At 43.1% G+C, this 15716-nt stretch overlaps 1 protein-coding gene across 3 annotated transcripts in view; it reads left to right on the plus strand.

Annotated features, from left to right (window-relative positions):
• Nucleotides 1-15716, plus strand: part of FCHSD1 (FCH and double SH3 domains 1) — a 288678-nt gene that overhangs the window by 86481 nt on the left and 186481 nt on the right. For all 3 annotated transcript variants that reach the window (XM_085617778.1, XM_085617779.1, XM_085617780.1), the window contains one exon: nt 3351-3479. In XM_085617778.1, coding sequence (XP_085473904.1) covers nt 3351-3479 — 129 coding nt within the window. The remainder of the gene's footprint in view (nt 1-3350; nt 3480-15716) is intronic.

Here is a 15716-nt window from a genome sequence, read left to right on the forward strand (position 1 = left end):
CTTGTTCCTAGTTATTTCCAGCTGCATCTTCTAGCGCTACAAACTTACCCGTTTTCCTGCTTCATTCTCATATGGGTTCAAAATGAGCTTACAGGGAAACAAGTCCATGCCCCCAAATGCAGAACACCCGTTTGTTAGTGTCTTTTGAGAATATTGTTCAGGGGTGCTTGCCCACCCCGAGCAATCCATCACTGCTGGGGCACCTTGTGAAGTCCTGCCCTGCGATGGACGATTGTCGAGAAGCCCTGTGCTGATTCCACAACCAGCAGGTGTATCCTATGGCGTGATAACAAAGTGCACTGTAATGATCAAACCTCAGCAACATCCATTCAGTGATTCACGTAAATGTTCACATATATCAAGAAGAATTTAATAATCCTCAACGTGACGGGTCGGGTCTCAAGCATACACGGAATCTAATGGTCTATGTTTGGAGTATCATTGATATTGGACTGCAGACTGGTAGACCCTCCAAACGAGGAATTCTCTCTCGGCTGTAGAAGGGATGCACTTTTCTCAGCAGATCTCCACCTTGATGAATTGTCTCGCTACACTTCTACAGAACCCTTAATTAGGGCCAATTGCTTTCCTACAGACTTCATATTTAAAATGTTTGTCTCTTCAAAACTCCCCAAAACCTGGAGCAGTGTGCACATACACAATGCATCGTAGTGCCCGTGAACTACAGTGAGCGCACTCTTATCGTCCTCTATGCCCAGGTATACTCTCACTGGAATAGTTTCTTCCAGCAGATAAGGGCACCAGTCTTGTTTTCCTGTTACACCCTTGTGACTGTTTACTTTCCTGATCAATGTACTCCCTACCATGGCACTTGCCCTCTTTACACCTGGCATTCATAATCGCACTGTCTGAGCAGTGGGCATCTCAGGGGCATGGTTGTAGTTGCAAAGGAACACTCTTTTTAAATGTATCAACATTTCATACATTTTCACCATCATGGGAGCACTGGTGGAAGTAGTCCGAGCACAGTAGCCAGCGCACACATATGAACACAAAGATCTATGTGGTGTGCCTTTTGTTCTGTTGCACAGCAGCCTGGCTTTACACCATAAAACGCTAGCAGCTACTCACAAAGTCTGTGAAGCTCCATTAAAGCGAGCCTCTGGTCTGCAGCCTCGGGAGCATCGTTTAGTGATCTTTGCTCAGAGCTGGTTCGCACCTGAAGAACGTGGTCCCCAGGAGACACAGCAAGAAACTTCCCCTCATTCATTGCCACAGAGAGAGGAGGAGGGCCCACTCCCACACCCCACTCACCGTGCCCATGGGACTTTTTAAAACCCAGCTCCCTTAAAATAATTCTATCCTTTCCCTTCTTCCTATACTCCATGTGGGACACTCCGGCTCCCCGGGCTGCACTAAGGGGGCATCTCTGGCTCCACCTCATCCATTTATCTAGAGGTCAATGGGAATTTCTTCGCAATCTGCCGTCCCTCCTCTCCATTTACCCTCCGCTGCCAGTTACCCTTCCTCCAAACGAGTCTTCCCTTGACTGTGGGTGAAGTCACCTTTGCAGCAGATGGGGATAGATATAAGACAATGCTAAGCACAATTGCATGCCATTTGTGCTGCAAATTTCAATCATGGCAAGAAAGAAGCATGCCAAATTCTCCTAGCGCGGCTGCTGACTGTAATATTCAATATCACAGGTTTTCTCTTATTTCTTACGCCGACGAGACTCAAATAGTAGTGTCGGTCTCATCTAATGTCAAAGAGGTGGCCAATAAGTTTAACGACTGCTTGGCACAATAGTGATATTGATGCAGGAAAACTGTCTTAAATTAAACTCCGAGAATACGAAGGTGCTCCTATTGGGAAATAATGCCACCTTCTGGAACATCTCCTGGTGGCCTTCTAATCTTGGCCCACTCCCCACACCAGTGGAGAAAGCTAAGAATTTAGGAGTCCTGTTCCACGGAAAGCTCTGCTTTTCCAATCAAATTAATCAAGTTACATCTTAATACTTCTATCTGCTCAGGATCCTGAAAAAGGTTTTTCCCAACATTCACTCAGAATTTCAGAAAATGATCATCGTGGCTCTTGTCATTTCAAGGATCGACTATTGTAATGCATTGTTCAATGGCATACAGCAGTGTTTGCTGCAAAAGCTTCAATCCCTTCAAAAATGTAGCAGTGAAGCTGCTCGTGAAAATCCCAAAAGTTAGTTCTGGTTCTCAAAGCATCTCTGGCCTTCACTGGCTTCCAATTTGCAAGAGGATCAAATGTAAGGCCCTCTGCCTGGTCCACGAAACGCTTCATAAGAATGGCCCTAAATACTTCCAAAAAATCTTCTGTTGGCATGTGCCCAGCTGTGATCTTCGGTCCAGCTCAGCTAAGCTGGTAGCCATCCCTAGAATTAATAAAGAGAGATTGGTAAGTAAATTGTGAATTGTGGAGCTCTATGTCCTCCTATCTAAGTTCCTAACCAAAACTGACAGAATTCAGGAAGATGTTAAAAACCTGGCTTTTCTAACTCCTTTCCAAACAGGGCTCTACTGTAGGGCCTCTTTTCAGGGCGTTAGCGCCAAGACACCATCAGGCATTCGCATGCTGTATAAGCTTTTACTGACTTACTTACTATTGAGGTGTGCCCAGACTCATTTACAGGAGTGGACGACTCTCTTCTCCTCTGCTCACTGACTCTTCTCGATCTCATAGGAATGTCTGGATATGTTTATATATCTATATATATATATCTTGATAAGACAGCTCCATATATAATGCCCTTGTCATGGAAAGGTTCTACACGAGCCCTGGCAGCTTGGTGCATGCCCCTGAGCAGTCGCAAATGGCCATCTTCCAACATGCAGACACTGTTGGCCAAACCACCATACTGTAAGTGTACATTACTCATCCATTAGTCTAAACAAAGTGCAGCAAAGTATAGTGAGGTACATAGCAACACAATTCAAAGGGAGCAAAAGTGACAATATTAACCTTTGTACATGCATTGTCTGCTCCAGGTAGTAAAGTGAAGCATTTCACAATTGGCGATAGATCTTACAGAATCACAGACCTCATGCCAATTCCAGCCTTTGGGTGAGATGTGGCCATCATGTATTTTTCTGGAACGTGCTGACTTCAAACACATCAGAGACCCAGATCTACACCATTAATGTTCTGTATTGATATATGTGAGTGGTGATGAATGTGACCTTCTTTCTAAGAAGCATGCAAGGAGCTTAGCAAGGGAATGATGACTTTTGAGTGAATCTGTGGTTCAATGCGAATATGTATTCCATGGCAACGAGTTCACTCATTTGAGAGTCATGTGATGCTTTCTTGTACTTCACTCTCAGTGTGGTGATGGCTGTCTCTTCTGTCACCCCTAGTTCTCTACACAGCTTGCTGACTGCACCCAGCAGCTGACAGAGGCCCGGAATGAGTATTTACTGACCCTGGCAGCAGCAAACGTGCATCTGGAACACTACTACCTCACAGACCTGCCTGCAGTGATGAAGGTAAATGCCTTAAAATGCTCTTTCACTAAAGTGACATTTGAATGACTGAATCTTCCTGTGGCCAGAGGCCACCAGTGATCTGGACTCTCGAAGGTCAGGCCAGCTGTTGTACTGCATGGATGACGCCAAAGCCCACACTGCCACAGTACAGAAATGTGAGCAAGCAGTCGTACCAGCAATAAAGAGCCCACCAAATCCCTAAAGCTTAGCCACAAAGATGAGGGACCTGACATGACCACTGCAATGAGGGTAAACACTTGCTTCCACTCTAAGTGCTTAATTTGAGCTGGTGTTTAAAGGTTGTGCTGACCAGCACTCATTATTTGGGACCAACACATATTTTTCTTCATCAAACTTTGACCCAGAGCAAGAGTGAAATCACAAGGGGGGGAAGGAGGAAGATAAAGATGTAAAAACCATGACAAAGAGAGAGAGAGCAGGAATCTGTGCTGGAGGGGTAGGGAGTGTCTGCAGAGGATTAAAAAGAGATGAGTTGGGGTTAATACTATGCAGCCTTGGTTCGACATGCTGACATTCAGTAGCACCCACTGCCGGTTTCTGAGTAAAACACTGGGCTTCAGCACTTATTCTTTTCCAAATTTAGCACTGCTCAGACTGTCTGTAGTAAGGCAACAGCTCAGGGTCTAGCCACTTCCCTGCCCATCACATGTCTAAAGTGCTGGAGTAGGTGAGAGACTCAAGCCGCTAACCTGCCCATTACGGAGCTTTAGCAAAGAGGTCTCACATATCTAAGTAATAGTTGTGATCATCCTACATTATAGCACCAGCACTTCTGAAAAATTGGATAGTAAGTTGGCTGTTTCTTCACTTCTATAGAAAATCAAAAGGAACTAGCCCCACGGGCGAGGGGGATATGTGTATGTAGATATGAAGAAACAGAATAGTCTCTTTATTCAAGGGAAACCATTTAGGTTTTTAAGAAAGGCCTCACCCACCAACCTAGTTGGTGGCATGCTTCATCATCGGCCCCCACTAGGGGTACCGAATGTACCCCAAGTGTGCTGCGACGCCTGCAATTGCAGCGGAGCTGGTTTATTGTCAAGGTGAGTGTGCAGTGATGGTGTAGTGCGTGTATATTTAAAAGCTGTCCCTCTGGTCTCAAAAACCAATTAGAATTATTTAATAATGGGCCATGGGCAGCATTAAAAGGAGGCAGGGGATGGCTAAGGAGGTATCAATGGCCGCCACCATCCAGTGGGGTCAACATGTTTCAGCCAGTGCCTGGAAACTGGGGCTGGCTTTCATCAGGACCAAGAAAGTGGAAGGTGAGAGGACAGGTCTAACAGAGTGTGTAAAGCCGTCTATGTGCGGCGCACACTAATGCACCTTAACTGGCAGAGGGGGTATTCCTCTTATTTCCAATCACCAAAGATTAAAGGGACAGGCTTCATGAGTCAGGAGTAGGGGTTTTCTGTCACAGCTACCATTTGTAGCTGACAGAGCTCATACCGCAAACCTGTATGGCCTCTCTCTGACTCCGTGGTATGTGACAGAATACCCCTAATCCTGACTCATGGAGCCTGTCCGTTTAATCTTTGGTGATTGGAAATAAGAGGAATACCCCCTCTGCCAGTTAAGGCGACTTAGCATGCGCCACACATAGACGGCTATACACACTCTGTTAGACCTGTCCTCTCACCTTCCACTTTCTTGGTCCTGATGAAAGCCAGCCCCAGTTTCCAGGCACTGGCTGAAACATGTTGACCCCACTGGATGGTGGCGGCCATTGATACCTCCTTAGCCATCCCCTGCCTCCTTTTATTGCTGCCCATGGCCCATTATTAAATAATTCTAATTGGTTTTTGGGACCAGAGGGACAGATTTTAAATATACACGCACTACACCATCACTGCACACTCACCTTGACAATAAACCAGCTCCGCTGCAATTGCAGGCGTTGCAGCACACTTGGGGTGCATTCGGTACCCCTAGTGGGGGCCGATGATGAAGCATGCCACCAACTAGGTTGGTGGGTGAGGCCTTTCTTAAAAACTTAAATGGTTTCCCTTGACTAAAGAGACTATTCTGTTTCTTCATATCTACATACACATATCCCCCTCGACCGTGGGGCTGGTTCCATTAGATTTTCTACATTTGTACTCAGGGGAATTGAACCAGCTTCCTTTTTTCCTCTCTCTCTCTTTGATTTATATAATGTTTCTTCACTTCGCCAGTCCCTTTCCTTCTTTCAGCTCTGACGTTCTGGACCCATATCTGTCACATCCAACTTTCCCAGAAAGAGTGCCTACTTGATTCACAAGTTCTATACATTTAAAAAAAAAGATTTCTTTGTATAGTTTTTTAAAAAGTGTTAAGATTTTTCTTTTTTTCTGCGAGATTGATTCACTAATATTTATTTTGAGCAATCACTGAAGTGGTTATTTTTTCAGCACTTTAAGATTTTCTCGTCTGCAAAAATGGTAAACATACTATGCAGATGTGAAGTTTTTAAAGGTTGAAGTGTTCCTGTAGAAAATGCAGTTTTGGTCATGACAATAGTTGAAATCTGCAAACAAGAAAGGCGACCAAACTCCTTCACATGAGGTCCTTTTGAGAGCTATACCTTGTCTGTCTCTTGCCGAACAACGTTAACAAGTTCTGGAAAAACCAAGCTTATTTTAAGGTTGGTTTGCTACATTGTGATATATATTTAGGTTTTGCTTCCACTTTGTTATTAACCGTTGCTTCCAGTTTTCCTACTACCGCCATTAAAGGCAAAGTATACATGAGTGTTTTGATGCTGCTGTCAAAAGGACATTTCTTGTGTAGTCTAAATTTGCAGTCTGCCAGCTATTGCCCTCTATTTGATCTGCTGTGTGTTGTAGAATTGTGCGATACATTTTGTCTCGTTAAGCACTAGGCACATGCCATGATGGTTTGTTTTCATTTTGTGATGGTGGAATTTTGCTACTTTTTCAAGTAAGCTTTTAGGCCTTGCACGTGGTTCGGATATTTAAGGGGACTGGTGAAGTGAAATAAAGTGAGCTGGAAGTCAACTAAATGTTGGGTATATTGAACTGCTGCATGTTGGACTGGAGATGTGAAGTTTGATGGTGTGGCATGCAGATGAAGATCGAGTGGAAGTTTTTATCACTAGTATTGGTTGTTCCTCCGAGGTTCAATGTCAAGGGATGCTACATGCAATTAGATCTAATCAGTGATGTCATGTGCTGACCACAGATACAAGATGGGCATTGAGGATGATACCCATGTTTACTGTTTGGCATGGCTGTTGGGGCATTTAGAATAGTATTTCTGTTTTGGAGCAGATTAGTTTCAGGTAGCTTGTTGTTGTTAAAAATGTGTTGGCAGACAATCTACAAGAGGATGGTGTGGTGGAGACTGGCTTTTTGGAAGGAGAAAAGGTACACGTTGAGTGTAGAAAAATGCCCCATTTTGCGTGGTCAGACCCACGTTTTGCAAAATTTTCTTAGCTGGAATTTGGTCTCTGCACACTGGGACACTATTGTCCAGTGTATGGTATCTGACTCCTTAAAACACGTGGATCTGGTATACAACTAATGAGCTTATTTAAACTAGCTCTAAGTCCCTAGTACATGGTACAAAGTGTACCCAGAGTCTGTCAGCTAAATGTCACGTTTAGACTGGAATACACTTTGTGCCACCACTAGAGTGACTGTGTAAAATATGACTGCAGGCCTACTAATGTAGCCTGCCTGAGTAGTTTTAAAACTAAAAATTGGACGTAAACCCTTGTTTTAAATATTAGTAAATACCCTTAAGTAGACCCTATTGCCAATATGACAGGGTGCATTGTATTTACAAGTAGGATATGTAAAGGTTTCATGCAAAACATGCCTTTACAGTGACATTGCCCCAAAAGCTATTTTCCCTATAGCAGTGTTAGCTGCTACATAGGGAAGTTTTGGGATATAATATTAAAATTAAATAATGTTATCTCTACTTAGGAAACAGCTACAAAGTTCATTTATGGACTTTTTTACATTTTTATTACACGCCCAATCCACTGTTAAAGTTGGATGTGTAATAATTATTTTACTAAAGATACTTTAAAAAAGTCACCTTTGTGCTATCTAAAGCCTCTATACGCCCATTTGCATGAACTTCCAACTGCTACCCAGAAGCTGAATAGGCTCTTTGATGAGGTATGTACTGGCTCTCAGAGCTGAAGACAAAGGCTTTGGATGTGGGGAGGTGATCTGTTCCTCTGAAAGGATTGCAGTGTCCAGGAACGTAATAAACTTCAAAGAGGCATACTCTGTCACAGACAGATGTAGCTAACATATTGGCCAGCCACCTGTCTTGTCCCTCTAGCCAGCCAGGCAGCAATCCCAGTGGGAAAGGCGTTGTGCTGCCCCTAGAACCGGGATTGAATGACCACAGAGGAGGGGTTGCTCATTTCCCTGGCCACACTTCTGAGGGGCACATGGGCTCTACACATGGAAGCAAAGGTTCTACCATGTTGGAATTATGTAGTGATGGGCATTGTTGGATTGTTTGCATTAGAGCACAGGGATTGCTCCTCTGTTATGGTGGAGGAGCGTCTCCCCTTGCTGAAAGCAAGCAGAGGCAAACGAGAAAAATAAAATGATAATAAAACATTTTTATTATCATTTTATTTTTCCTCCTGCAGGCTGCGAGCCGAGGGAGGGGCATGGCCAACTACACTGACGCTGCAGCTGCCGCACCATGGAGGTAGCGGGAGTGGTGGGCACTGCTAAATGTGCACAACTATTTGGCTAGCCCCCTGAGACGGGCCAAACTGTCATGTGTGCTTAGCCTTTCTCCAACCCAAGCTGTGTTGTACAGCCGGGTGGAGAGCCAACAAATGCTCCCAGTAGCTGTCTGAGCACCGAACCATATCGCTTAGACCAATCCCAATATTGATGTCATGCTGGGAATACTATTCCCAGCAAAGTAATCCCAGCATGAGAGCAGCACTGGAATTGGAATTTGGGAGCCTGCGCAGTGTGCAGCAGTTCCTGGACGGAGGCGATCGGGAGGAAGGCGGTGGCAGTCAGAGCGGGTAAGTCCAGTTATATATATTTTTTGTCTTCTGTGCTGTTTTTGTTTTGTATTACCCCTCCCCTACCCACCACTTCACAGTGCAAGGGGCTGCTAGTGTTAGAACAGACAGGAACTGCTGCAAAAGTTGGTAAGGTTACCTCTGGGAATTTTTTACCTAATTGTTAGGGAGGGGCCAGGAGTCACCATCCCCCCCAAAGCTAGTGTCAGGCATAAATGTGGCCTTAGGCACCCTCTTCCGAACTCCACTGGACTTGTGGAAGACAGAAGGACTGCACCTGCTGTTAAGACCATTGAGTAGATCTGAAAGGCTAGACCTTTTCCAACTTGTACCCTGGACAAAGACATGGACTCCAAGGGTCAGTTGACTGACTTCCTGTTAAGGGACACAACAATCTACTAGAAACCTCTTTTGCTGAAGAGCCCAGCTCACCATTTCCAACTGGACCTGCCCAGGACCCCGCCTCTTGCTTCTGCTGGAGTGAGTCTTTAACCTCAAGTGCTGTTCCTGAGGTCCTAAGACGTTTGGTTGTGCCAAAGTGTACTCCTCCTAACATCCTGAGAAACCTGGGAGTTAGAAAAGTTTTGGCTCCAAAGATCCAAAGGACGGGGCAAACCTGTCAAGTGAAGCTGGAGAAGGAGCAGTGGCACTGGGCCAAATATTCAGATTGCTCCCATTCTGAGCTTTTCCACAGCATCAAATCTGTTTCAGCGGGACGACACGGAAAAAGTATCTGGTTTTGTGGAGCCCTGCTTGGCCACATCTTTCATCCATTCCACGCTGGAGGAATCTGAGTTCCAAAAAAGTGACTTAGCCCAAAGGCAGAAACCTTCACTGGGCAAAGGCACCAAAACTATCCAGTCAGCGAACTATCCAGTCAGCGAGACACCTACGTCATGCACAAATTTGAATTTCTCTCATGCCAAAAGTTGATGGCTTCACCGATTCTTTGTCCGACGGCTATAAAGCCTTTTGGTGCCCATCTGGGCCGGAACCTGCTGTCTGAAATGGAAGTAAAAAATACTCAGTAGGGTAAGAGACTAAGACAGCTAAAATGTCCGACCAGAACAAACTTGGTTTCGGTACCCAACCTGCGCTCCATCACAGTTTTCCTTAACTAGTACCTAGGTAACCATCAATCACATTCAGATGACCATGGTTGGAGCTTAATGCTTTTTGGTGTTAATTTCATTTAAAAAAAAAAAAATATTCATATCTTGAGTTCTCCTTATTGCATCTTTGGCATTTTGGTGTCAGTCTGTTCATTAAATTATTCTCTATTTTCACAAATGGGAGTGGAATTTTTATTTTATTGTGTTTGAGTTTTTAACTGATTTGGTACTTCTAAACATTTTACGTGTTTGCTTAAGTTAAGCCTGTGTGTTCTGTGCTATGTCTATCAGTGGTTGAGCTGAGGTTTAAATTACTGAAACATTTATTAGACCTAACAAGAATAGTTACCTTAATACTCGTGGTGGACTACCATCCACCCCGGTTAAAATGGACTTTCTCACAGAGTATTTCTTCCTTAGGAGCAGGGAGGAATGCTTCCTGAGACCTACTGATGCGAGAAATCCTGCAATCTATCTCAGTAAAAAAGATTCAATTTGAGACGGTATGCAGGCATAAAGGTACGCAACCATGCTTCAAGAGCTCCGTACAGACACAAAAGCACTCTGGTGCAATTGCTTTCTGTTAAGTTAACAAATTACAAACCACAAGTTGCTTGGAGTGAGCCGAGGAAATTGCAGAGAGTGGATGATAACATCATTCTGATAGACCACATTTAAGAACCACTGTGTATCCGCTTCTGCTGACACCCACGAAGAGCTCTAAAGAGCCAAGTTATTACCACTTGCTAAAGAGCTCCTGCATCCGTTTGACAACTTGGCAAGCTTATTTCAGTTTTCTATTGCACTCAGGTCTGTAGTTTGATTTTTCTGTTGGCTTTTTTCATTTTTGAAGGCAATTGCTGTTGGAAATAATGCTGTGCCTGCTGCTCTTTCTCACCGCAATTCAATTCTCCATATCTATTGTCTTGGGTATATAAAAAGAACTCGCTTCTTTTTCTAGCAACTGTCTGCTGTGGTGATGCATGTCAAAAGGAAGGTCTTGCCTGCTTAGATACGGTTCATGGGGCAAAGAAAAAGTTAATATTGCAAAGAAAACCCCGGCAACCTTAATCTTTTTATTCACACATATTGTTACTCATTGGAAGAATGTATGGCCCAGAGAGGAAAACAATTGTTTTACATTTGCATTTTTATTAACAATCACTTTATCAACATTCTTTTATTTATTAATATTAATATTTTATATTCCCTGTGAATGGATATTATCCTATACATCAGGATTGCATACCCCTAAATCCAATAAAAACATTAATTCAATTGAACCATCCTTCTCATTCTCTTTCATAACCTCATTCATTCTGCTTGCAAACCCACATCCAACATTTAAAACCTATTCATGCATTACTGAATTTCTTATATTATTGATGCTGTTGCTACTGTTAATTCAAGTTCTCTTAGAGAAGTTGAATGAACAGTAGCCACAGCATCATTAAAATACAGAACATTTGGATTTGCAAAGTTGTAATAACAAAGATTCTGGATGTATAATAATGAACGATAAATTGAGAGATTAACTACAAATGATAAATTGCGAGAAAAAAAAATGTAACTGATTCCTAAGAGAAGGCATATAAGTAGTATGCATAGATGATATTACAATATCCAAGACCAATCAAGAAAGAAATTCCGTGATGCATTAATAGGTTTTAAATGTTGGAAGTGGGTTTGCAAGAAGCATGAATGGGGTAATGAAAGCATGAGAAGGATGATTCAATTGAATGAATGTTTTTACCGGATTTAGTGTCATGCGATCCTGATGTATAGGATAATATCCATGCACAGTGAAGATAAAATATAAATGTTAACAAATAAAAGAATGTTGATAATGTGATTTTTGATAAAAATACAAATGTAAAGCAGTTGTTTTCCTCCCTGGGCCATACATTCTCCCAAAGAGTAATAGTATCGCTGTGGTGATCCATTCATGTTCATCCCTGAAAAATAAAGTGAAGTCATCAAGATATGTAATGTGAAGCTGCCCGGTCAGTGATCTTTGGTCATCTATTAATGATTGACATGGAATTTCTTAAGAGGTCTAAGCATCTATATGCGTGGTAGGGCTGAGGCAGCTTCGCTCTTGGTTAACATGTTTCTGAAATGTGGCTTTGCCTGTTGTAGCCCATTTGGCATTTGATCGACAACCAGGTGCGAGAAATCTGAAGTTTTCAGTGTTGGCCAGTCAGTCAGAGTGACAGTGTAGCATTGTTCACTTGGAAATATTAAAAGATATCACTGGAAGTGGTTCACAAGCTTGATGTCTTAGGATTGCCACAGTTAGTTCACATTTTACATTCAAGACACTACGGCCCTCCTTCTGCGAATTTCTGATAAAGCCTACTGATGTGGTCAATAAACCTTGCCATTAGGAAAATCCAGTGATGATGAGTCAAGTCTTGCAGCAAGTGAGCTTCTGGTCATCATCACTGGTGTGCACAACCTCGTTTGCATGGAGGCATGGACCATAAAGCCAGACCACTAACCCTGATGCCAGACTGGCAACTCTGAGCCACTTGTAGAAGGCAGGAGACTGCTACAAAGCTTCTCAACACTATCCTGGTCTAATCTGGAGCAGTGTCTGGGGAAAGGCGGTGGGTGAGAGCAAAGGATCTGCAACTCAATAGGTAGCAATGAAATATGTACAGAAGGTGGATGCCCCTTCCCTGGGATCGATGCACCACATAGCTTTCCTTCCTGCTAAGTACCTATATTGGTGGAATATTCACTTTTTGTATTCCATCATATATTTTTTCTTTATGTCCCCGCTAAAGTTTTCATGCTGCAACTCCTTTACTCCTTGCTGGAACCAAAGGTCAGTGACCAACCGACCTCCAAATGTTGGGATCTCTGCTGATCTGCCTTTTCTTTAAACCTATCCAATCCTTGAAAGGTTATTGGTGCAGGTATCCACTGCTATTGGTAAACGGGATCCTTTCCCAGCTATTCCTCCATAGAGGGTGTCTAAGTGCCCGTGTACCTTTTGCAAAAATATTTTCACTTCTGGAAGTTTTGCTTTAAAGTCTTGCTTATTAGGAAGATACTCTCATGCCTTTTGGGATAAAGCTTTTTTGCTCACTTATAATTGACCAGGACATATTCAGAAGAGCACAAGCTTGCAATTCATGAACTTCATTCAGGATTCGGTGGCAGCAGTTCCAAACAAGACACGCAAACTGGCTTAGATACTTTGGAGGCAAAATTTGTGGGCTTCAGTGTGTCTTGCAGATCCATGCCTGGGTTCGCTCCACAGATTTCTTATGTGACGTTCGTCCCAGTTGGTGGACATGCTGTTTGCTGGCGAGAGACATTTTGGTGTAAAGGGTGTGAAATTGTTGCCGAAATCACTAACCTGAAGTGATGCCCAATCCACAGGAACGAAGAGAAGATCCCCAAACTCCCCAAGACAGCCCCCAATATGGTAGGTGGTGATTCTCAGACAGTAAGGCTAACCCAAGGAGATGTGGGGATGGATTCCAAAACAGGTAGCCACTTCTTGATTCCCCAAAAAGGCTTAAGGGTTTCAGGTCAAGGAAACCTTCAAGGAATGACCCTAGAAAATAAAGCGAAAATGACTTTACTTAAGATTCCTTTCCCTCAACATAACCACAATAAACTCAGTCAGAAATAACATGTCTGTCCTGCAGAAACAAATATTCCACTTACCAGCTAGGATCTCCAAAGCGTCATCAATTTAGACTGCCAGTAAACCAGGCTAAACAAGCCAAGCATACTATGCGTTTCACAGTCCACAGAAGTCTGTAGAAGTGGCAGATAATCTAGTCTTTTAAATTATTCAATCTTCTGAAGTGATGAGGCGTTAATTCATGCACAGAATTCCGGTATGCTGCTCTATTGGTATCACACGGGAGAGTTAATGAACAGCATTTGATTGTGCACGGAAACATCCAAAACACAGAAATAATAAAACTTAAAAAAAAAAAAAATGAATAAAGACGAAAAATAGCTGGTACCCCAAACAAAATAAACAAAAAAATATATACACGGCCGCAATTTTTACTTCAAGTGTGGCCACTAATACTGGGGCAAGACGCGGTCCCTCGCAAAACGTAAATGCGATCGCGCGTTAAACAAAAAAAATACGCGGTCACGAATTTACATCAAGCGCGGCCGCGGGTACAGAGAAGTCAAGACGCGGCCGTGTAAACACTTCAAACACGGCCGCGGATTTTAATGGTGCCGCAATTTGAAGAAATGGCAGATGCGGCCGCAGGTGCAAAAGTCAAGACGCGGCCACGTTTTCAAATGTTGCCGCGATTTTATAACCTTGAGGGAGCGTGTATAAACTCCATTTCTTCAACCAGCAAGGCAAGGGAATCTCAAAAGCATTATCTATCTCTGCAGGACGGGCATTCCCATCTATGATGAACAATGGGGCCATTTAATAGTACAGGAAGCTTGAGCTCTGACAGAAATCCTTAGAAAAGTTTAAGTAGAATCGTGTAATTGCTCGGCTTTGGGTTTGACTCTCCTGCACTGAAAATCCGTCTGCAGTACACAGCATTTTAAAAGACTAGACTTACCAATTCTCTCCACCAATACAGAGACTTCAAAGTCAGCAGCAGTCCAATCTTTTTAACCCCGTAATGACAGAGGTGGAGCTCATGTCTTACAAGCCGCAGCTTCTTCCTCATTTACTTCCTACGAAAACAAAACTGATCTGAGTTCTCTCCTGCCTCCCCTGAGGTGACAGGTTGGAGATGGGAGTCGTTATTCTTTCGGAAGTGTTCAGAAATAATCTCAGACCACTGGGTCAAGTTCTCCATTCTCTTTAAGAAACAGGAAAACCAGAACTTGTTCATCCGGGCCAGAGAATTCAAGGTTGTTTCTTCCGTTACTTTATTATTTCCAAGACGAACAGGGTTTACATCCAATCTTGGACCTTCTAATTCAAGCATCTGAAGCAGGTAAGGTTGAAATTCCGGATCTGCAGGAAGGGCGCTTTCACATCACATCTGCGGAGAAGCACAGAAAAAATACCTACGGCTTGTTGCCGGTGAGGTTCATGTACAGTTCAACGCTCTTGCATTCAGGCTTCCATCAGTGCCCAGATAGTTCAAAAAGGTAATGGTGGTGGTTGGTGCACTGCATGGGCAGGGTCAACTTCTTTACTCTTCTACATCAGGTTCTTCTTCACCATCTTTCCAGTATAATTCCCACTATGCCCAATCTAGGGTTTCATTCTGTAGAGCTACCGTCTGCTCAGGCAATTCCTCTTTTTCAATTTGTAGTCTCTTTTGCGAGAAAATACCACAGCATCGTCACGATAATGGGTTATTGGCAGTGATTTTTGCCTGTGTTCTTTTTTTTTTTAATTGCTGAATCAATGATCTTTACATAAATTACTTCTGGTTGCCAGATTTTTTAAAGGTTTACAGGGTAGATCCCATCCCACTCTTTTAATAGTTCTAACTTGGGATGACAATTTTGTATTTGCGTTCTTATTGAGCCCTCCTTTTGAGCCCCTTCGTTCTTGTTCTTTCAGGTTTTGGTCATGAAAGACAGGGTTTTCATTTTAGCCATCAAATCTGCTAGGAAAGGTAGTGAATTTCAAGCTTTGGTTGTTCTATCCCTTTCACAGGGTTCACTAAGAATAGTGTTACATGGCGAGCAAAGTCTTTTTACCCAAGGTTGCTACCAAGTTTTATTTGAGTCAGGTTAGCTCGTTGGCTTAATTATCTTTCCTCCACCTTATGCTTCTAAGAAGGAGAAGCATTTGCATTGGCTTGGCCTGAGAAGGGAGATTAGGCATTACATCCATAGGACTAGTCCATTCAAGGTGGATTATAACATATTCATAGTTATGATGATAGGTAGATATGCATAGAAGCAGATTATTTCTATATGGATTTCCTTATCAGTCAAACACTGTTGCCAGCTGGCTGTCAAGGTCCCTCCTGAGTGTTTCAGGGCTCACTCAACAAGAAGTATTGCTGTAACTTCTGGCTTATTGAGTGGGGTGCCTGCTGCAGAGGATTTATGAGGCAGCTACTTGGTTTTTTGTGCAATCCTTTGTGCAGCATTATTGCTTGCATATGGCGAGAAAAGATGCACCCTTTT

This window comes from Triturus cristatus, chromosome 7 (assembly GCF_964204655.1).
Source record: "Triturus cristatus chromosome 7, aTriCri1.1, whole genome shotgun sequence".
Lineage (NCBI taxonomy): Eukaryota > Metazoa > Chordata > Amphibia > Caudata > Salamandridae > Triturus > Triturus cristatus.